Source organism: Canis lupus, chromosome 9, assembly GCF_003254725.2.
Source record: "Canis lupus dingo isolate Sandy chromosome 9, ASM325472v2, whole genome shotgun sequence".
Taxonomy (NCBI): domain Eukaryota; kingdom Metazoa; phylum Chordata; class Mammalia; order Carnivora; family Canidae; genus Canis; species Canis lupus.
In genome coordinates this window covers 2,189,595-2,211,734 of record NC_064251.1, presented here as the reverse complement: position 1 = coordinate 2,211,734, position 22,140 = coordinate 2,189,595, and the positions used below count along the sequence as shown (strand labels likewise).

The window sequence follows — 22,140 nt, the reverse complement described above, 5'->3', positions numbered from 1 at the left end:
CTGAGAACCAGGGAAGCAAGTGGCTTCACCCTGTCGGGTTGTTAGGAGATTGGATGAGATGGTTTCTACGCTACTGCTCTCTGAGCTGAGGCCGTAGGAGGCATTCGGGGTGGGGATAGCTATCACCAGGAGTTTATTTCTTCCTGTTCCTTATGGACCTCAGATATAGGAGGAAGGAATCCAAGCCTCTAAGTCGGGCTGAGAGCGGTGGAATCGGGTGGGCTCACTGGGCCCCGGGGCGCCGGCCTTGCTTTCTTTGTGCCACGGGAGCTTCGTGCAGTGTCTGCACGTGTCCACCCAACGCCTGGGAGGTCTTGACAGCAAAGGTCCTCTTCCTTAGTCTTTTATGGTCAACTCTCAGCTCTCGGGTTGTGGTAGCTGCTCAAGGCCTATCAGTCTGGCCCTTCCAGGGACTGGCTGCGGACCTGTCACTTGAAAGGACCCACGAGAGTGGTGAGGGCATCTTCCCCACCCCGCCCCAGGGATCCTGGAAAACTGCTTCCACCTCCCGATCCTGGACGGGCGAGGATTTCCTCCACTGCCCCACGGTGCACCCCTGGGAGCCCACCCAGAGCTTTGGTGGCTGACAGCACTCTCTCACCCAAGGGCACTTACTGGACTTGCTGAAGACTCGAGGGAAGAATGGAGCCATTGCCTTCCTGGAGAGCCTGAAGTTCCACAACCCAGACATCTACACCCTGGTCACTGGGCTGCAGCCCCAGGTGGACTTCAGCAACTTCAGTGGTGAGGGCTGGGTCCTGGGGGCACTTGGGGGTGATGCTCTGCAGGGGCTTCGTCAGAGCCTCTGGGTTCTGGTGCCTGCATGCTCTTCTAGATGCTTCTCCTGACCACGCCCCCCCTGCCCCTCTCCAGCTGAGGTTCCTGTCCCTGTGCCCCAGCATGCTGGGGGTGGCGACACCCCCACTAACCATGGTGCAGGTGGTAGGAGACAGACTCTGTGGCCTGTGGTTCTAAAAGATCTGTCCCTAACTACACGGTACCAAGAGGAGACTCCTCCTGGGACACGGAATCTGCATTTGAGAGTCAGCTGCAGGAGACAGGAAGCTGGACTCCCTGGGGCTGCCTACGTGCTCCTGGAGCGGCCTCAGCCTTGCAGCTTGCTCACGTGCAGGGGGCGGCTTCTGCTGGGAGAGGCCCCTGGGGGGGGGGGGACGAGGGGTGGATGGGGCAGCCTTTTTGAGGCTCCCCTGGAGGAGCTGTTCAAAGATTTTGTACACAAGGGACCAACATCAGAACCTGGATGAGAAAGCTTTTCTGCCTGTTTGGCGTCATAGTGGGTGGTTCCGTTGGTTGGAGTTCTAATATACAGATTCGTGTTCCTCATATTTTTCTTAGGATGACAAGGAAATGAGTTAGCACAGAGCACATCTTAGCTGATGGCGGGGGCGGGGAGGTGCTGGGTCTGCAGAGCGGGGTCCCACGGGGAAGCAGACAGGACAATCCTGATTCCCACCGCGCCTGTTATGCTGTCATATAACCAAACACAGAGTCTGGTTGAGCCTGGGAGTTTTTGAGGAGACCCGCAGATGAGGGTGGGGGCTCCTGCCTGAGGGTCCGGCGCAGGCAGCAAAGACCCGGGCGGGGGGTGAGGAGGGAGGGCGAGGTGGCCCACCCACGTCTCCTCCGCAGGGCTCATGGAGACGGCCAAGCTGACCGAGTGCCTGGCCGGGGCCATCGGCAGCCTGCAGGAGGAGCTGAGCCAGGAGAAGGGGCAGAAGGAGGCGCTGCTGCAGCGCTGCCGGCAGCTGCAGGAGCGCCTGGGCCAGGCCGAGGCCCGCGCGCAGAGCCTGTGCCAGCTGGAGGCCGACCACGACCGCATGAAGCGTGAGGTCAGCGCCCACTTCCACGAGGTGCTCAAGCTGAAGGACGAGATGCTCGGCCTGTCCCTGCACTACAGCAACGCGCTGCGGGAGAAGGAGCTGGCCGCCACACGCTGCCGCAGCCTGCAAGAGGAGGTACTCGGTGCCCCCCCGCCCGCCGGGACCCCTCCGCTGCCGGCCCGTAAGCCCCCCGGGACCGGCTGGCCTGGGAGGTGGCCTTGCTCGGGAGGCCCGACCGGGACCCCATAGCCAAGGACACACCTGGGATCCACCTTGCTCCTGCTCGGCCGGGAACCCGGGGCCCGTGGGCCCCTGCCAGCCCCTCCCGCGCCGTTCTCAGTGGCACACACTGGGTCTGTGTCCTCAGTGGGGCCCTTGCACCCCCACAGCGCCTCTGCTCATTTTTATGATAGTCACCTACAGAGAGAGAGAGAGAGAGAGGGAGGGAGGCAGAGACATAGGCCGAGGGAGAAGCGGGCTCCCGGTCACCGGGAGCCCGACATGGGATTCGATCCCGGGTCTCCAGGATCGTGCCCTGGGCCAAAGGCAAGCGCTAAACTGCTGCGCCACCCAGGGATCCCTCTGCTCATTTTTCTGCTGGGGGCCGTTATCTTCTGGTCGAGCTGCAGGAGCTCTTTAGATCTCGAGGACGTTCATTCCTTGTCATTCTGGCATCTGTCATTTGCCTCTAACTGCGGCATGGTATGCTTGTTCTTAGTTTTTAAATCTTCATTGAGAAATAATTCCAAATCTGTTAAAAGATACAAATATCGTTGACCCTTGAACAACACGGTTTGAGACGCAGGAATCCACTTAGACCCAGTTTTCTTTCTGTAAATGCAGCACCGTGAATGTAATTTCTCTTCCTTATGATCTTCTTTTTTTTTTTTTTTTCCTTATGATCTTCTTAATGGCCTTCTCTTTGCTCTGGTTTGCTTTATTGTAAGAATAGAGTTTACGATACATGTAGCGCACAGAACGTGTTAACCGGCTGCTCATGAGGTCGGTGAGGCTTCCAGACAACCGTAGCCCATTAGTAGTTAATTTTCTGGTCAAAAGCACACATGGACTTTTTTCTTTTTCTTTTTTTTTTGAGAGGCAGAGAGAGGATGGGGGAGGAGCAGAGAGATAGAATTTCAAGCAGGCTCCACACCCAGCAAGAAGCTCCATCTCGTGACCCTAAGAGCATGACCCCGAGGTCATGACCTGACCGGAAATCAAGAGCCAGATGCTTCGCCAACCGAGCCCCCCTCCCCAGGCGCCCCACAACATGGATTCTTTTTAAGGGTGCAGGGACCCCTCTTTTCTGTGATAAGACCACTCCCCATCTCGGGTTTGCCTCACGTCCCCTCGTGAGGAGATGGGGGGTTATACCTCTTTGGCAGGACACTGCACGGAACACTGGGCCTGGCTGCCGTCGCCTACCGTGGCGACCCGCCCAGCGCCCCTCGCCGGGGACGTTAATGTCACCCACCTGGAGCAGGTGCTGCTTCCTCTGCCTTGATCATGATCCTTTTCCTCCAGCCTGGGGTGGGTGGGGGACCCTGAAACCAGCAAGCACCCTGCTCCTCATCGACATTTCCCTGCTAGACGGCCTCACTGGCGATCCTTGCCTGAATTCATCTTCACTCTGGTGGATGCTCAATGATGAGCCCCATCTCCAGTGACCCCTCTGCTCCCCCCGTTGGTCCTCAACACCCTGACCACGAGGAGGAACCTTTGACTCCCCCAGCTCATGCGTCTGCTGTTGGCACGGACACGTGGATTCCGATTTCCAGTGGCCTGTAACATATTACTGTTCTGAATGAGTTTGCTCAGACTGTCCTAGATTTGGCCAGTGGGAGCCCCTTGAATCTCCTCCATGTCCTGTGGCACAGCTCCCCATTTTATGAGCACAGACTCCCTTTCTGGCATCACAAGAGTTTCCAGGACCATCTTGTCTCCATCCTGCCGCAGCTCTGGGCTCAGGCATTTCCCGGAAGGGCCTTGGAGTCTCCCCCAGACCAAGATCTGGGCTCTAGGTCTGTTCTTTGCTCCTGGGATGTCTTTGCTCCTTGGCCCTATCCAAGGACAGAACTAGGAAACGTGCATGTAAATATACGCATACACATACACACGTGCACGCGTGTGCAGATATGCACACGCCCTTATGCGTGCGAGTATGCATGTCCACAGACATACTTGTATTTCAGAAACCGTGAGGTCACACCCACGCCTCTAATTCCGGTCAATCCCCAGGGCGCGTCCCCGCCTCCCTCATTCCATACTGGGTGCCCCTTCTTCCCCGGTGAGAATCCTCCCACCCACACTAGCGTTCGCTTGCTCAATCCCTTAGTGCACGGAAAATACTTTCCAATTAGCTGTGCCCACACCAGCCCCGTGAATGAAGCTGCCGAGAAGAGCCAGGGGTTTGCAGTTCACGAGCTGCCGGGGCTGCCCGGCTCTCGATCCCTTTCCTTCCTCTCCATCCCTTCTCCCTCTGCTCATTGTGGCTACAGTGTTTGAGACATAATCAGGTTAATTGGCTTAGGTTTATTTTCAGTTTTAGGTCACCACCCCCCTTTCAGGTCTTAATGATTTAATATTACTTTTTAATTTTTAAAAAATATTTTATTTATCAGAGAAAGAGAGAGAGAGAGAATGAGAGACAGATCGAGTGCAAACAGGGGTGAGGGGCAGACAGAGAGAGAGAAGCCGACTCTGCTGAGCAGGGAGCCTGATGACCCAGGGCTTCATCCTCGGACCTTGAGATCACAACTGAGCCAAAGGCAGATGCTTACCCGACCGACCCACCCAGGCTTCCCTAGTTTTACTTTTTTAATACGTGGAGCACAACACTCCTAACCCAGGTGGCCCGTAGCAGGCGCTGTGTAATTGTTTACAGAAAATTTGCTAAGCAGATGTCGGGAGGGAACAAGTTCAAGAAAGGTTCTTCTTTCTCTTGACCCCAGAGCAAGGGCTGACTCCACCCTGACCTCCAGGCTTCCTGGGTTTGCCTCTTGAGGAAAACCCCCTGTCTCCCTTGGTTCCAGACCTGAGTTTCCCTTGGGGCACCATCCAGCAGGACCGACCTGGCCAGGTAGTTTCCAGAGGCCCACAGCCCGGGACACGCAGCCCGCCGGGCGGGAGGTGGCACATATTTGCACACGGATTGTGAGCGCGTCCGCGTAGACCAGTCATCTCTGCTCCGTCTGACTTGATTTCTTCTTTATTCTCACTTACTGATTTTCACGAATCCTGATTCCCTTCATGCAATGTACTTAGCAGAATATGGAAAGGCAGGGAAGCCAGGGAGCGTGCTGGAGGACACTCGCTCCCTGGCCACTCGCGCCGGAGTAAGCCGATTCCCTGGGTTCCTTGCTCTGGTCCCTCGGACCCACCCCAGTAGAAATAAAGCTAGAAACACCTTCCTCCTTCACAAGAACCGTAACTGTTCACCGGGTAAAACTCTCGAGTGGATTTTGAAAGCTTGGGGGAGGGACCCTTCTGAGTATAAGCAGCATCTCCTCCTCGAGGATGACTCCCGGGCTAGCAGACAGCCTGGGTTCACACGGGCCTTCCTCTCGGCCTCCTCCTGGCAGCTCTACTTGATGAAGCAGGAGCTGCAGCGCGAGAAGATATCTTCCTCCCATGAGCGGGAATCCCGAGAGCGGTCCCTGCAGGTGGCCGGCGGCCTGGGGCCCGGGGACAGGGAGCTGAGCCGCCTGAAGGAGGAGAATGAGAAACTCCGGTCGCTGACATTCAGCCTGGTGGGTCCCCATCCCTTCCCGGGGCAGCTGGCCCGGGGCTCCCGCAGGCTGGGGGGTTTCGCCCAGGGGGTCCTCGTGGGGGTGACTGAGGACTGGGGTGCCATCCCGGGACACCCTCCACCCCCTTCCCCATCCTGTGCGGCCGTGAACGTGGGCAGGGCGGACAGCTTGCTGGACATGCCGAGCAGCGCCCCCCACTCGGCTCGTGAGCTGCTGCTGTGCTGGCTTAGAGGGAGACAGGCCGATGGTGAATGACGGGATGCAAGATCATGCGAGGGGGCCTGTCTGCCAGCAGAATCTGCCGAGGTCCCACCCACACGCGCCCCGGGGGGCAGCGGCAGCACCAGTGACGCCAAAGCCCCGGAATTATGCAAACCCTCTGCCTCTCCTCCTCCGCGATTCCTTTCAATCAATAACATGTCTATTAATAGAGCGATTCCTTCCAATGACTAAACGTCCCCTGGGTGCCGAAGGCCCTCCCTGGGGAGTGGGCCAGAGAGGGACCGGCGTGTCCCTTGGTGTGTCCCCTGTCGGAGACCGTGCCGGCGGGCGTGTGGCCGGAGCGGCCCGACACTGCCTCCGAGGGGGGATCGCCACCCCGGGGGACTTCCAGTTTCCTTCACTTCCTGCCCATGATCACAGAGAAACAGAAGGGAAATGCACCTGCCTCCCCCGCCTCCCCCCTGCCTCGCGCAGGAATCCCGCTGAATCCGTCCCCACGCCCCCGCCCCGAGGTTTCCTGCTGCCTCTACTCAGGGCAGAGTGATGGGGCGCCTCCCGGGGTGGCCCTGGGCTGACCTCCCTTTGCCCAGGTGGAGAAGGACATTCTGGAGCAGAACCTGGACGAGGCCCTGGAGAGCAAGCAGGAGCTGGTGGACCGCATCCACTCTCTGAGGGAGCGGGCCGTGGCCGCCGAGAGGCAGCGCAAGCAGGTGATCCTCGGGGGGCCGCATCAGGGCTGCTCAGGCAGGCGGGGAGGATGGGCTTTGCAGACTCTCGGCCCTCGCGGAAGCTTCTAGAGCACGGACTCACAGCCCAAGGCCAGCGGTCCCGTCTGGTTTGCGGGTGATCAGAAAACCACCGGACAAAAGAGCACCGAAACTCAGGGTGCCTTCCAGTGGGGGGAGCCCTCAGGGTGGGCGCCAGGGGGTTATTTAGTGGCTGCAACAGCCAGAGGAGGACCAGGAGGAAGGGGATGGAGGGAGAGAACGAGGCAGTGTGGAGGGAGATCATTTATGTCTTTTGGGACATGGAGTAAACGACACGGGGTCATACCTGCACCACCCAGGTGCGTAGGGATCACCATAGCAGCGCCTCGGAATTCAGCATTTAAGAAACGAGCACCTATTTTACCCCCCGCCCCCGAGGCACCCCCGCCCCGCCCCACCCTCCGCCTGACCCCAGAACCCCCGCCCTGCGTGTGCTCTGTTTGTCCCCGGCCAGTTCTGGGAGGAGAAGGAGCAGACCCTGCTCCAGTTCCAGAGGACGAAGGTGGACTGCGACATCTACAAGGAGAGGGTGACCGCCCTGCAGAGCCAATTGCTCCAGCTGCAGAAAGAGCGGGACCAGGTACCTCCCCGGGAAGGGCCCCAGGGCACCTGGGCAGCTGGCTGAGGCTCCTCCCAGAAGCCCTGGGAGGGGGTTGACCCTGGGCTGGCAGGTGCCACAGGGCTCTCTGCACACCGCCCTCCCCCCAGGATGGCTGGTTCCCGCCTCTCCCGGTCTCTCCCCCACGGCTGTCACCCCCGACACACGCTACACCCCCCCTTCCCTTCCTGGCTCCCAGGCCTACTCCGCCAGGGATGCAGCCCAGATGGAGATCGCTCAGAACCTGACAGAGAAGGACGCCCTCCGCAGGAAAGTGTTTGAGCTGACAGACCAGGTCTGTGAGCTGCGCCAGCAGGTCCGCAAGCCGCAGGCCGAGTCCTTGCAGGGGGTGAGTGCTTCCCTCCGCACCCACGGGGAGGCGGGAGGTGCCAGGCCGCTCGAGGCCCCGGCCTGGACCTCGGGTTTAGCCGTATCGGCCACGCGCTGGCTCTCGTGGGTGAACCTTGTTGCCAAATCGTTGAAGATGCACAACTGGGCATCTTGAGCCTGCGTCTGCAGTTCGTTTTGTGGCAATCTTATGCAAGTCGTGGGAGACGTAGCTTGGTGGAAGGTTCTGGAACCTGTAAAGCACGGTGTTCCATGGAGAATGAAAGCCTATGACACGGCCGGATATCTGGTAGATGATACTTTTGTAGATGATGCATTCCTGACATATTTGCAAGCCCGATGTCCACGAGCTGACTTCCATGTAGGAAGGGAAAGAGCTAAAATGTTCCCAAAGAGCGGAAATAATCACTGAAACCTCCGATTACAGTGTATCAGCAGCTCCTGCTCCAAAAGAGATGAACTAGTGTTCACCAAGCTGCTTGCTTTCCTGCTTTCCGTTTCCTCCCTGGTGGGCTCCTGCCATGCCGGCGGGAACCGGCGCTCCAAGGAGGGGACATGATGAGGGGGACTGCCCGCCGGGTGGAGGTGGGAGGTGGAGGCGGCAGGGAGGTGACTTGCTGGAAACTCCCCCGAGAGCATCCAGGAGGAAACCCACCTGAACCCAGCATCCTGCGCCCCGTCCTCAGCAGCCTAAGCAGGAAGCCGGTGCCAGGGAGCCCTGTCCTAAGGGGAAGCAGCGGCTCGTGCGCATGTTCGCCATCTGCCCGCGGGATGACAGTGACTACAGCTGCCCCAGCTCCACTGAGGTACGGCTGGTGCCTCCTCGGTGGCTGGGGGGGTGGGTCCCTGGCACACAGCGGGTGAAGCGGATGCGGGCCTGCACTCAGGTCTGCACTGCACACCTGCCATCTACCGGTGTCTCCCTCTGCACGTGACCCTCGCAGCCAGGCACTTGGCCTCTCTGGGCCTCAGTTGCTTTGTATGGGAAGTGGGACCATACTACCCACCACGCAGCTTTATCCATTAGCGGCTAGGAGGACTCCTGGCACACAGTAGGGGTTCCGCTAGCGTGCCTCTCTCTGTGCTGTGTCCCTGTCACCGCCTCTGCCCTATAGGCGCCGTGGTTTCTCACTGTTGTCCATTGTGCCCAGTGGAGCAGTGGGGAGGTGTCACGGGGTGCCCGGGGGAGCCCTGTGCTGACCTCTGTCCTGTCCCCTTCCAGTCTCAGCTCTGCTCCGACCTGAGTGCCACATCCAACCGTGAGCTGGTGGACAGCTTCCGCTCCAGTAGCCCCAGGCCTCCCAGCCTGCAGTCCCTGTACAAGCGGGTCACAGACGACTTCTGGGAAGACCCTTGGTCTTTCAGGTAACAGGCAGGCAACGGGGGTCCAGATGCCATGGGCCCTGGGCTGGGACACGAGCCGAGGGCTGGGCAGGTGCCAGGGGCTCGGAGTCTGAGCAGAGAGGAGAGCGACGCAGCCTGAGCTGTCCTCTTCCCATGCTTTCCAGCGGCTTCCCAGAAACCTTGCAGGTGGACCAGGGGCCCTCCCCGGGGGCGAAGGCAGGTGATGCAGACCTGGATTACGAGATTGTAGACAGGGCAGGTGAGTGCACCCCACCTGGGCCTGTGCAGCCACTCACCTCCCCTGGGCTGAGCAGGAGGATAAGTGAGAAGACGGGTGTTCAGGGAGGCCGCCGAGAGACCGGGTACCTCTGCAGGGGTTGGGTGGAGGAAGCAAGTGTCACTGCTGCCGGGGCCCAGGCTCTGGGAAATCCAGGCTACCTGGCCATTCTAGCCCATGCCCTGTTTACTGGGCGTCCTTTCTGTCTCCCCTCGAAGCCAAGGGAGTTGTGTTCAGCTCAGCAGTAACCTTCAGGCAGCTCCAGGCATATTTGTTGTCTCGCTGTCCCTCCCTGCTCTGATTTGAGGACACTTAGGTTCCCCAGAGATACTGGAAGGCAGCGGGCCTCTGTCCCCTCTGCTCCTGGAAGAGGCACCAGCAGGGAGCATCTCTCCTCCTGGGTGTTGGCCCCTGAGACCTTCCCACATCGCCTATGGCTTATTCCTCATATTTGTGACTTGACCGGTCTCCTTCTCAACCTTGGGCCCCACGCAGCCTCCTCACCTTTTCCCCCTGCACACCTGCCCCCAGCCTGGGGCCAGGTGCACAGCAGGTGCTTTGCGCCCCGTCTGGAATTCACCCCGGTGGCCACCAGGGGGAGCACGTGCCTCGCGCTGTTCAGAACAGCGGCGCCGCAGGGCCCGGGGTCGGGGCTCCCTGTGGGTCACTGGACAAGAACCCTGGCCTGTGCGAGGCCATTGGCATCTTTAGAACTAGGGCCAACCGAGAGGGTCCCCCCAGGAAATATCCATCCTGGATGCGATGCCCTTTATTCTGCCACACTTCTACATAACGTCCCCGTTTTGCACACTTTTGGTGGAACTGACCTCAAATACATCAGGACTAGGCTATTTTCCCTTGGCTTTGAATGTGATCGCGAATGGCGTGTAGCCTGTGAGCTGGGCAATGACAGCAGGTGGCCACTGGTCCTCGCTGGCTGGCTGGTTCTCACCCCCCCATAGTCGGGAAGAGCAGCCATGTCCTTGCAGGAAGGTCGATCCCCGGGCACGGGGTCGGGGTGCCGGTGGGGGTGGGGCTGCTTTACAAGCTGCACATTAAAATGCAGAGCCCCGAGGGACCCCGGGGCCGTCCAGTCCTCGGGCTGCTGACTCTGGGGACTGCGGTGGCCAGCTGGGCAGCAGGAGGGGCGGGCAGCCGATGGCCGGCACTGGCAACCGCTGCCAGGCAGAGATGCGGGTCCAGGCAGAAACGTGGGCCCAGGGTTGTTCCAGATTTTATTTTATTTTATTTAAGAGTTTATTTTAATCACCCAGTGCTCATCACAAGTGTCCTCCTGAATCCCCATCCCCTATTTCACCCACTCATCCCTACCTAGATCTGATTTTTTTTTAAGATTTTATTTATTTATTCATGAGAGACACGGAGGGAGAAGCAGAGACACAGGCAGAGGGAGAAGCAGACTCCCCGCAGGAAGCCTGATGTAGGACTCGATCCTAGGACCCCAGGATCACAACCTGGGCCGAAGGCGGTGCTAAATCGCTAAGCCACCCGGGCTGCCCCTAGATCTGATTTTTAATGAAGCCAGAAAGCCAGCCTCTAGCTGCCCTTTCCTGTAAAGTGTTGGCAACTCATCCAACTACCCCCTAAGGATACCCTATAGGTCAAACCCCACTCCTGTTTGGGGGAAGATGAAATCAAGATTCTAGGCAGTGAGGAAGGGAAGAGGCAGAGGAGGCTTAGCCTCAGTGGAGGGAGGGGTGGGCTAGGGTAGGGACGACGGGTTACCCACCCCGTAGGCAAGGCTCCGTGGGGAAGGGGAGCCCAGGGGCTGGCCTGGCCCGGGTCTGAGCCCTCCCCCTCCGTGCAGACCTTCCTGAGTGTGAGAGCAGCCTGCAGCCATTCTCCAGGGGCCTGACCACCTCGTCCAGGTGAGCGGTGGGAGGGGCCAGGGTCAGCAGGTGGCAGGGCAGAGTGAGGACTGGGTCCCATCACTATTGGGAGGTGACAGCCTTCCTGAGATTAAGGCCACGGCTGGGGCTATGTGTGTGTGTGAGAGAGAAAGAGAATTCCAGAATGCTGGGGCCCATGGGGTCAGGGCCTTGCCTGACCTGCTCCGGTACCTCGGGGGCTCCATCACCTCCCCTCCTGCAGCGGCGTCCCCGTGCGGAGGAGGCCGGCCCGCAAGATCCTGAGCCAGGTCACCGTGCTGGCCTTCCAGGGGGACGCGTTGCTGGAGCAGATAAGCGTCATTGGTGGCAACCTCACGGGCATCTTCATTCACCGGGTCACCCCTGGCTCAGCGGCGGACGAGATGGCCCTGCGCCCCGGCACCCAGATCATGATGGTAGGTGTGACCCCAGCCCTGCAAACCCCCAAGGATCTTCTCCGGGTGGGGTCGGCGGCCACAGCTCCCACTGGTCAAGGATGCGTTCTCAGGGTGGCCCACGCTCCTGCTTGGGCTGAGCTGACACTCACTGGGAGGCTCCGTTCCCGGTTCCCACGACGCCCACGGGAACCCTGCTGGATCCCTGAATCCCCATCACCTGTTTCCCCCCTCCCCCTGACCCTCCCCTCTGTGACCATCAGTGTGTTTTCCATAGTGAAGAGCTGGGTTCTTGGTCTATCTCTCTTTTTTTCCCTTTGCTCATTTGTTTTGTTTCTTGAATTCCACATATGAGTGACATTACATAGTATTTGTTTTTCTCTGACTAATGTATGTCGCTTAGCGCAATATCCTCTAGCTCCATCCATGATGTTGCAAATAGCGAGGTTTCATCCTTTCTGATGGCTGAGTATAGCCCAGTGTGTGTATAGACCACATCTTCTTTTTTTTTGTTTTTAAAGATTTTGTTTATTTATTCATGAGAGACAGAGAGGGAGAGAGAGAGAGAGGCAGAGACACAGGCCGAGGGAGAAGCAGGCTCCATGCAAGGAACCCGATGAGGGACTCGATCCCGGGACCCTGGGGTCACACCCTGAGCCGAAGGCAGACGCTCAACCGCTGAGCCCCCAGGTGTCCCAAGACCACACCTTCTTTATCCATCCATCTGTTGTTGGACGTCTGGGCTCCCTCCATAGTTTGGCCACTGAGGACATGGGTGCTATAAACGTCGGGGTGCAGATGCCCCTTCAAACCAGTGTTTGTATCCTTTGCCTAAACACCCAGGAGTGCAATTGCTCGTAGGCAGTAGGGTGGCTTTATATTTAGCTTTCTGAGGACCCCCCCACACTGCTTCCCAGAGTGGCTGCACCAGCTTGCACGCCCACCAGCGGCCCAGGAGGGCTCCCCTCTCCCCACATCCTCTCCAGCGCCTGTTGTTTCCTGTGTGGTTGATCTTAGCCGCGCGGACTGGTGTGAGGTGGGATGTCGCTATGGTTCCGATTTGCACTTGCCTGATGACAAGCGACGTGGAGCATCTTCTCATGCGTCTGCTGGCCATCTGGATGTCTTCCTTGGAGAAACGTCTGCTCATGTCTTCTGCCCGTCTCTAAACTGGATTATTAGGTTTTTGAGTGTGGAGGGTGAGAAGTTTTTCATGTACTTCGGATACTCACCCTTTATTGGATAAGCCATTTCCAAATATCTCCTCCCATTCCATCGGTTGCCTTTTGTTCTCATTTATTTTTTATTTATTAAAGATTTTTACTTATTCATGAGAGACAGAGACAGAGAGGCAGAGACACAGGCAGAGGGAGAAGCAGGCTCCATGCGGGGAGCCCGATGAGGGACTTGATCCCGGGACCCCGGGGTCACGCCCTGGGCCGAAGGCAGATGCTCAACCACTGAGCCCCCCGGGGCGCCCCACTTGGTTGCCTTTTAGTTTTGCTGATTGTTTCCTTCACTGTGCAGGAGCTTTTTATTTTGATGAAGTCCCTTGCCTGGTAAGGGGCGGCGGGTCTGCTAAGAGGTTGCTATGGCCGAGGTCAAAGAGGTTCCTGCCCGTGTTCTTCTCTAGGATTTTATGGTTTCCCGTCTCTCGTTTCGGTCCTTCGTCCATTTGGACTTCATCTTTGTGTGCGCCGCGAGGCAGTGGTGCACCTTCGTGCTGCATGTGGCTCGTTTCCCCAACACCGTGTGTTGAAGAGACGATCATTTTTCCGTTGGAGATTCTTTCCTGCTTTGCCGAAGGTGCGTTGCCCATAAAGCTGTGGGTCCATTTCTGGGTCTTCCGTTCTGTTCCACTGACCTGTGTGTCTCTATTTGTGCCCGTGCCCTACGGTCTTGAGGACTACAGCTCTGCAGTATCTTGAAATCCAGAATTGAGATGTCTCCAGCTTTGGTTTTCTTTTTCAAGGCTGCTTTGGCTGCTCAGGGTCTTTTGTGGCTCCATGCAAATTTTAGGATTGCTTGTTCTAATTCTGTGAAAAATGCTATTGGTATTTTCATCGGGATCGCATTGAGTGTGCAGATCACTTTGGGTAGGAGAGACAAACAATATTTGTTCTTCCAATCCGTGAGCTTGGAATGTCTTTCCACATTTTTGTGTCGCCTTCAATATTTTTCATCAGTGTTTTATAGTGTTCAGAGAACAGATCTTCTACCACTTTGGTTAGGTTTATTCCTGGCTATCTTATTATTTTCAGTGCAATTGTAAACGGGATTGTTTCCTTGATTTCTTGTTCTGCTGCTTCATTATTGGTATATCAAAATGTGGTGGATTTCTGTACATTGATTTTGTAACCTGTGACATCACTGAATTTCTATATCAGTTCCAACAGCCTTTGGGTGGAATCTTTTGGTTTTTGTAAATAGGATATCATGTCACCTGCAAATTGTGGATGTTTTATTCCTTCCTTACCAATCGGGATGGCTTTTATTTATTTATTTATTTTGTCGTCTGATTGCTGGAGCTACAATATTTTTTCATTATAAAAATATATCTTCTTGGGCAACCCGGGTGGCTCAGTGGTTTAGCGCCACCTTCGGCGTGACCCTGGAGTCCCAGGATCAAGTCCTGCATCGGGCTCCCTGCATGGAGCCTGCTTTTCCCTCTGCCTGTGTCTCTGCCTCTCTCTCTCTGTATCTCTCATGAAAAAATAAATAAAATCTTTAAAAAATATATATATATATATATATCTTCTTGGGATGACTGGGCAGCTCAGTATATTAAGTGATTAAGCGATTAAGCGACTGCTTTTGGCTCAGGTCATGATTTCAGGGTCCTGAGATCGAGCTCTGAATCTGGCTCAGCAGGGAGTCTGGTTCTCTCTCTCCTCTGCCCCTCCCCCTGCTCAGCCTCTATCTTTCTCTCAAATAAATAAATAAGATCTTTAAAAAATATATATGTACGCATATATTCTCCTAAACTTAAAACAGCCCAGGGTTGAGTGAATGAGTGGAGTGGATGGTGAGAGCCCCGTGCCCATGGCCTTTCACCCCCAGGACAGCGGGGCGGGGGAGCCGTTGCCGCAGCATCTACAGGGTGGGGGGCTAGGGATGCTACTCAACATCCTGCAGGGCCCAGGGCCGGCCCCACAGCGCAGAACAATGGCCTTAACTGTCGATAGTCCAAGCTGAGAAACCCTAGCCTGGGGAATGCTCTAGAGTGGAAGTCCCCCTTGAAGAGTGGAAACTCGGTCCTCAGTGGTCATCTCAGCACGCTGCGTGTTGGGGAAGGGCTGGTGGTTGAGTCTCTCTCTGGATGGGAACTGTGGCCGCAGAATCCAGGTCAGAAGGGCCGACACTGGTGATTTGCCCTCAGGTGGATTGCGAGGCCACAGAGCCCTTGTTTAAAGCCACCTTGGAGGACACAACCCTAGAGCAAGCGGTTGTACTCCTCCAGAGAGTCAATGGCTTCTGCTGCCTGTCCGTGAAGGTCAACATGGAAGGTATACACTCCCCCACGCCACCCACCCGGGAAGCCCACCACCTGAGACTTGAGCCACTGAGTCCTGTGTCCCTGAGCCCCTAGCTGTGCGATGCCAGCCCTCCCGTGCACCCCAGAATCAGACGGTGCCCCAAGTGTGCAGAGGGCTGCAGGGCAGCTGGGGATCTCCTACCCACTGGCTCTAGCACCACAACGGCTCCCAAGACTCTAGGGGAGATTCCTTCCTTCTCTCCTGCTTTCACATTCCAGAACCTTCCTCGTGCAGGATCACAGCCCCGGGCTTATCTTTAATCAGGTTATAAGAAGTTGGTCCAGGACCTGGAGGCCAAAGTGGCTACCTCAGGGGATTCTTTCTACATCCGGGTCAACCTGGCCATAGAGGCGCGGGCGGAGGGGGAGCTGCAGGTGCGGTGCAATGACATCCTGCACGTCACCGACACCATGTTCCAGGGCCGGGGCTGCTGGCACGCCCACCGCGTGGGGCCCTACAGCACGACGGGCGCCGAAGATGGCACCATCCCCAACTACACACGGTGAGCAGCTCTAGTGCCCCAGCACCTCTCCAGGTTGGGCCAGGGGCGCTGCCTGGCTTCTTGTGGACGACCCCTCCTCCCCAAGAGGAGAGGGTGGGCATGATGAGACACCTCAAGTGGAATCCCTATGTGCCACCCCCATCACTGCTTAGAAGGGGTTTCTTTGTGGAATGGGATGCCCTTCATCCTAGAGCATTCTAGAGCATTCAGGACCAGTGTGGCATTTGGGGCTGGCTTACTCAGTCACGGGGGGCCACCTTGGGCCCTGTGGGATGTTGAGTGGCACCACTGGACACCAGTAGTGCCTCTGGCCCTCAGTTGGGACAATTAGAGGTGTCTCCAGACATCGCCCAGTTAGTGTCTCCTGGGGTTGGGTGCCCATCATCCTGGCGTGTCCAGGACTATTTTGGCAAAAGCATGGAAAGTCCTGTGTCCTGGGGAACCCCTCAGGCCTGGGCCAGCTGGGACAAGGGCCACCCTCCCTGGGAGCAGCATCTCCCCTGCCGAGCACCGTGTTCTAGATCAACCATAGTGCACAGAGCAGCGTCTCACCCAGTACCCCAAAGCCTCATCACTCTCGGGGACGCCAGGCTGTTGAGGTTTTAGGGCGTGGCCCAGGCCCAGGCTCACCCAGAGTCACCCAGGTCCCAACTCAGAACAATTCCATTGGCAGCTGCAGGGGTGAGCTGTGGGTTTGCGGTTTTCCAAAGGCCGCAGGGGACCATGGTGGCCGCCAGGTGGAGAACGGCTGCCTAGGGCCACAGGGGGTGCTCCGGGGCCACTGGCTCAGGGCTGTCCTCCTCTGCACAGGGCTCAGCAGCTGCTCATCGCCCTCATCCAGGACATGGCTCAGCACACCACCATCGCCCGCAAGGTGAGGTGGTGACATCGGCCAACCCGGATCCCAGACACAGGGCCCTGCTGGGGTGGGCCCTGCCTCTCGTCCTGGCCTTCCTCCTCCTGGCTCCCGTCATCTGGGGGTGGGTCCTGGCCCAATTTGGCGTGGGCTGGCAGAGGGTGGGTGCTGGCCTGGGGGCCCCAGGCTGCTGCCCCCACGGGTGTGACCTGGCATGTCTCCCCGCCGTCCCTCCAAGCCCTCACCAAGGCCTGCACACCACACCCAGCCCTCAAGCTCCTCTTGTGCGCAGGTACATCACATCTGCTCTCTCCGTCATGCTCCCCGTTCATCCCATTTGCCTGCCCATCTGCACCCCCTCCTACTCCCTCTGAGGTCCTGACACAGAACACCCAGGTGTCTCCTAGCAGGATGCTAGGGCAGCTTCCCTGGATTGGAGCAGGGCCAGGCTGGGGGACCCCGACTCTTCCCTCCTGCTTTATGCAGCCTGCCATCACTTTGGACGCCATGCTCAGGGGGGCCCTGCTCGGGGGCTCTGCCTGAGGACCCTGCTCCACCCCCCTCATCTGCCACCCTCTGGCATGCGGCCTGGGCCTCCTGGCTATTCAGTGGGCACGGTCTGGTGGTCCGGGCAGCAGCTGGATTTGGCAGCAAGGCCAGGTGCAAGCCCCCTGCCCTGTGCAGGTGGCCTGGACACCTGCTCATCCCTCTTCCTTCCTCCAGCAGTCCTCCGGGGGACCCCAGAAGCTGGTCCGCATCGTCAGCGTGGACAGAACCAAGCCCAGCCCTCTGCGCTCATCCTTTGATGGGACCCCGCCGCAGCCCAGCAGGCTGGAAGGTGAGGCGGGTGTTATGGCTCAAGGGGCCCCTTGGTCGCCACTGTGTGACGAGTGTGGCCAGTGTGGCACATACCCCAATCGGGTCTAACCGTGCAATGAACATAGTAGAAGCGGATTGAGGGTAAGGTGAATTGTTTTGAGAAGATTTTCTTCTTTTTGGCAAGTGTTTTGGGTGCATGATGGGAAAACAGAAGCACAACCTAGGAGCCCAGGGACCGGGAGGGAGGGAGGCCTGGTGCTGTGGGTCCCGCAAAGGTGAGGATGCCAGAGGCCTTGTAGACCGCGGGGAGGGAGGAGAAGTGTTCTTCTCTATTCCCCCTCCGGGCCTGTGCAGCTGAGCCTGGAGGGACACGGAGTCACCTAATCAACGGGTGCAGGGAAGCGCCACCCCCGGTGGGGGTGGGGGGGACACCAGTGTGGGGAGCCCAGCCCGCTCCCGCCTCCTCTCCCCCACAGAGCCCTCCACCGCGTGCTTCTGGGCCGAGAGCTGCTTCACCCTGGTGCCCTACACCCTGGTACACCCCCACAGGCCCAGCCAGCCCCGGCCCGTGCTCTTCGTGCCCAGCGTGGCGGGGAAGATCCTGAGCGAGAAGCTGTGCCTCCTCCGAGGGTTTAAGAAATGCCTAGCAGGTACGTGTCCCCTGGGAGCCCCCGCTCTCATCTGTCAGGTGGCGGGACAAGGCTTGCCTTCTCTGGGGAGGCGGCGGGAGGTCGTCGTGCCAGTGTCCCGGGGCTGCAGCCTGCAGGCTTAGAACAGCAGAGGTTTATTCACCCGCGGTGATGGGGCCCAAAAGGCTGAGGTCCAGGTGTCCCCGCACCCCCAAGGCCGTCGGGGGGAGTCGCTCCTTTCCTCTTCTGGCTTCTGGCGGTGCTGACAGTCCTGGGGTCCTTGGCTTGTGGTTGCGCCACTCCCGCCTCTGCCTCCTTGTCAGTGGCCTCCTGCATGTCTTTGTGTCATCCATGGTCTTCTCACGAGCAACCAGTCATGGATTTAGGGTCTCTCTTGCTCCAGGATGACATCGTCTTCATTAACCACATCTGCAAAGACCCGATTTCCAAATAGGGCCCCATTCCCAGGTTCCAGGGGCCATGCGTCCTGGGGGATGCTATTCAATCTGGTGCACTTACCGCTGGCAGATAGGTTTGTTCTCAGCTAGGGCAGGACCCCAAAAGGCGCCATCCACCCGCTGCTCACCTCCAACGCTGCTTGGTGGAGAGTCTCGGGGAGGAACCGGCCGTTTGGAATCCTGGATCCCAGGGGACAGGGCTGAGCGCCTCGTAGCAGGAGAGCAGCGTCGTGGGAATCTTCCATCGTCAGCTTGTTGCTGGCTGATGGGAGGCCTTGGGTGGCCACCGGAGGGGGCAGGAGCCCTGCCCCAGTGCTTGGGGGTCCCTGTGGCTCCTCTAGCGGCACCTGCCCTGTGCCAGGCTCCCTGCGGGGAGAGGCGGGCTCCTGGAGACGGGCGGCCGGGCTCTGCCGGTCAGGCGGGGACGTGAGGGCGCACCGGGCAAAGGTGCTGCAGGTGCGGCCCTGGGGGCGGGAGGCCCTCGAGCTGGGGTCCCCGCGGCTGGGGGCGCAGGTCTGACCCGGGACAACAGTGGCCACGACACAGGCTGTTCAGGAAGACGGGCGAGTGCGGGCTGTGCTTCCATGGGTTTATTCAGGGCAAGGGCTCTCCCTCCACCTCGGGCTGACAGTCCTACGGGGCGGCCTCCCCCTCCGGTCACATTGGGGGCCGAACATCCTGGCTCCACGCCCCAGACGCCAGATGCATGGCCTCCCCCGGGGGGATGCTCCAAAACGCCTCCTGGGGGCACAGCCGCCCCGGGCCGAGATGTGTGGACCCAGGGGCTCCAAGGATTTCTAGGTCGAAGAAGCTGGATGCGCACTTTCGGGGGGGGGGGGGGGGGCTGTGGTACTGGGGGAGGGGCTTGTGCACCCACATCCCTCCTCCTTCCTTCCCTGGCCACCCACGTGCTGGCACTGGCCGAGCACCTGCTGGTCCGATGGCCTAGGGCGAGCGCCGTCACAGGCTCCTCTGAGTGCCAAGAGCACAGGGCCAGGTTCATAAAGAGGACATCCTGGGGGGGCGTCCCCCAGAGCTGGGGGTGGGGGCATGTTCAGCACGGAGCCCCCCCAGGACCTCGCCGGCCCGGTGTATGATGTCCCCGCCCCCCGGTCACCTTCAGAGTACTTGAGCCAGGAGGAACATGGTGCCTGCAGCCAGAGAGGGGACATCATCCAGGAGCGGGAGGCATCCGGTGGCCGCTACTGCGTGACCCGCCGGGCTGTGGAGTCCCTTATGGAAAAGGTAAGGGGCAGGGGTGGGGGCTGCTCTGGGGCTCTGGGACCTCCATCTCCAAGGATGGTGGCGGGACACGGCAGGAAGGACCGACCCTGAGATCTGGGGGACGCTAGCCACCAACCTGCAGGTCGAGGACAGCTGTTACGGTGCTCGCTCGTGTGTGGCTCAGCGTTCAGGGGGCGGAGCGCAGAAGCACCGAGCCTCGTCTCTGCCATCTGGCATCTGTGGGACTTGGGCCGAGCCTCTTACCTTCCCTGAGCCCAATTCCTCAACACAGGAGATGTTGAATAGCATTAATTGAGTAACAAGGAAAATGGAGGTAACGCTCCGTAATTTAAGGCTCAAATATGTGAAAGGCAGCTCACCATGAACCATGCGGTTTTATTTTTTTATTTTTATTATTTTATTTTTTTAAAGATTTTATTTATTTATTCATGAGAGGCACACAGAGAAAGGCAGAGACACAGGCAAAGGGAGAAGCAGACTCCCTGCAGGGAGCCCTGATGCAGGACTCGATCCCAGGACCCCGGGGTTGTGCCCTGGGCTGAAGGCAGATGCTCAACCGCTGAGCCACCCAGGTGCTCCAACCAGTTCTATGTGGATGTAAGGGGGCCAGTCCCAGCCGCCCGCCAGAGGCTGGTGCCCCTTTCCCAACCCCGGTGCCCACAGAGGCTAATGGAACCTCCCGACCCCTCGGGCTCCAGCCTCTCATGAAGTTTCCCTCAACCCCAACAGCTCACCGTTCCTCGGTTCTCCAGGTGAAAACCCAAAGGGACACACTCTTGAGATTGTACAGCAAGTGCCCTCATACACGACAGAGCATCCCTGCCTTGTCTGCCCACCACCCCTCCCCAGTGTGGGCTCCGTTCGCTGCCTCTGAGGCTGAGGACCTCTGACCCCCATCCCCCGTCCCTTCCAGAACACCCACGCCCTCCTGGACGTCCGGCTGGACAGCGTCTGTGCCCTGCACAGGATGGAGATCTTCCCCATCATCATCCACATCCCCATCAACGAGAGGGCGGCAAAGAAACTCAAGTAGGTGCTTCCTAAAAAAAAAAAAAAAAAAAAAAAAAAGTAGGTGCTTCCTGAGGGCTGGTGGTGGGGCTGCGTGCCTCCAGGGTACGTGGCAGGGTCTCCAGGAGCTCACCCAGCGCCAGCCCCTGGAAGGGTGACAGGGCGCGACCCCCACAGCTTCTGGGACAGAGACCTGCTGCCCACCCCCAGGGAACAGCCTGGAGGACAGTGAGGCGAGGCCTGGACCCTGCCTTTCCTTGCCTAAGGCCACGTGTTCGCTGGGGTAGACGCTGACAGTCCACCCGCCTTAGGTGAGGAGAGGGCTGAAAACCAGCTCGTGGTTTACGTGGTTTACGGCTGGGGCCGGCCCAGGCATCCTGCTGCCCCTGATAACGTGTCAGCTGAGCTTGTAAACTAGACCGCGCCCCCATGGGGGCAAGGCCATCTGGGGCCTGACTCCCGTCTTCTCTACGAGCCACTGGAGCCCTCACAGCAGGGCATTTGTGCAGCGCTGTCGCCTGTACGCTGGTCCCCGCAACTCCAAGCTGGTGGCCAGCCTCCTGGGGCGCCTCCCTGAGTGTGTCCCCCCATGTCCGGTCTGTGCAGGAAGGTCCTGCAGCGGCTCAGCACCTCCGAGGAGCAGCTCCTGGAGGCGGGCAGGCAGGAGGAGGGCCAGCTGGACCGAGTGCCCTGTCTCTACGGCAGCCTGGCCCCCGACAGCTGGAGTGACCTGGAAGGCCTGCTTGGCTGTGTCCGCGTGGCCATCGCAGACGAGCAGAAGAAGGTTGTGTGGACAGAGCAGAACCCCCACTGATGCCTCCGGTGTCCCCTCTGAGTCCCTGTGGTCTGAGCTCAGAGCCTCTCAGGCACAGCCTTGGGGGCGCTCACCCGACAACCCAGCTCTCCGGGCATCAGCTCCCCTCTCCCATTGGGGTCCAACCTTGAACCCACAATACATGCAGGTCACAGATGAACACACTTGAACCATCTGCCCACTTTGTGCAAACGGTCTCCTCCTCCTACAAGGCTTGGTTGCCGTGTTCTGAACCAGAGGCCTCGAGAACACTTCTGTGGTGGAGGCATCTCCTGCGCCTCCCCCCGCAGAGCGGGAGGCCCCAGATGTCTCCAGAAATCCACTAGTCTGACCCAAATCTTCCCTTTTGCATTTCAGTGTGCCAAGGGGCTTGTTCTAAAGCCACTGAGGCAGCAGGCTAGTAGCCCTGGTGCCCCCCAAAGTCACTGCCCCCCCATCCAGAGCAGAGGTGCAAACCCCCCTGTGATCCTGGTGAACTTTCTCAGCTTCTGATGGCTGAGATGTGCTTCAGGGACTCAAGTTTAGGAAATACTAACTGGGTTAGGTACACCTAAGTTTAGGTGTACAAACTGGGACACAGGGTATCCCAGCAATGGAAACAGTACTTGCAGTGGGTTTGTGCCTGGTGGCCACCGTACCTGGTTCAGGGACCCAGGCCCCCCCCTGACCTGGCTTTGCCTCCCACAGTGGTGGACTGAATGTCATCTTGGCACCAGCGGCCCGGATCTGAGCGCCTCAGGAAGCTGCTCTGGAATCCAGGCTGGCATTACCATAAACAAGTTCAGAAAATGAACTTCTATGTTATTTTATTCAAATAAAAAGCTTTTACCGTGCCCTGGCCTG

The 22,140-nt window shown here is 58.6% G+C and overlaps 1 protein-coding gene across 3 annotated transcripts in view; it reads left to right on the top strand.

Moving 5' to 3' along the window:
- CARD14 (caspase recruitment domain family member 14) overlaps positions 1–22,122 on the top strand; it is a 28,278-nt gene extending 6,156 nt beyond the window's left edge. Inside the window, exons 4-22 of one of the 3 annotated variants that reach the window (XM_035720973.2) lie at positions 607–744; positions 1,651–1,976; positions 5,423–5,590; positions 6,403–6,522; positions 7,034–7,159; positions 7,377–7,526; positions 8,212–8,331; positions 8,748–8,890; positions 9,034–9,128; positions 10,975–11,035; positions 11,259–11,451; positions 14,810–14,936; positions 15,231–15,468; positions 16,279–16,342; positions 17,051–17,162; positions 17,620–17,793; positions 19,354–19,475; positions 20,389–20,504; positions 21,090–22,122. In XM_035720973.2, coding sequence (XP_035576866.2) covers positions 607–744; positions 1,651–1,976; positions 5,423–5,590; positions 6,403–6,522; positions 7,034–7,159; positions 7,377–7,526; positions 8,212–8,331; positions 8,748–8,890; positions 9,034–9,128; positions 10,975–11,035; positions 11,259–11,451; positions 14,810–14,936; positions 15,231–15,468; positions 16,279–16,342; positions 17,051–17,162; positions 17,620–17,793; positions 19,354–19,475; positions 20,389–20,504; positions 21,090–21,297 — 2,801 coding nt within the window. In that variant the 3' untranslated portion in view covers positions 21,298–22,122. Of the gene's footprint in view, positions 1–606; positions 745–1,650; positions 1,977–5,422; positions 5,591–6,402; positions 6,523–7,033; positions 7,160–7,376; positions 7,527–8,211; positions 8,332–8,747; positions 8,891–9,033; positions 9,129–10,974; positions 11,036–11,258; positions 11,452–14,809; positions 14,937–15,230; positions 15,469–16,278; positions 16,343–17,047; positions 17,163–17,619; positions 17,794–19,353; positions 19,476–20,388; positions 20,505–21,089 lie in introns of all 3 variants that reach the window. The other 2 variants (XM_035720972.2, XM_035720971.2) reach the window with 2 other exon arrangements.
- Positions 22,123–22,140: the final 18 nt, after the last annotated feature.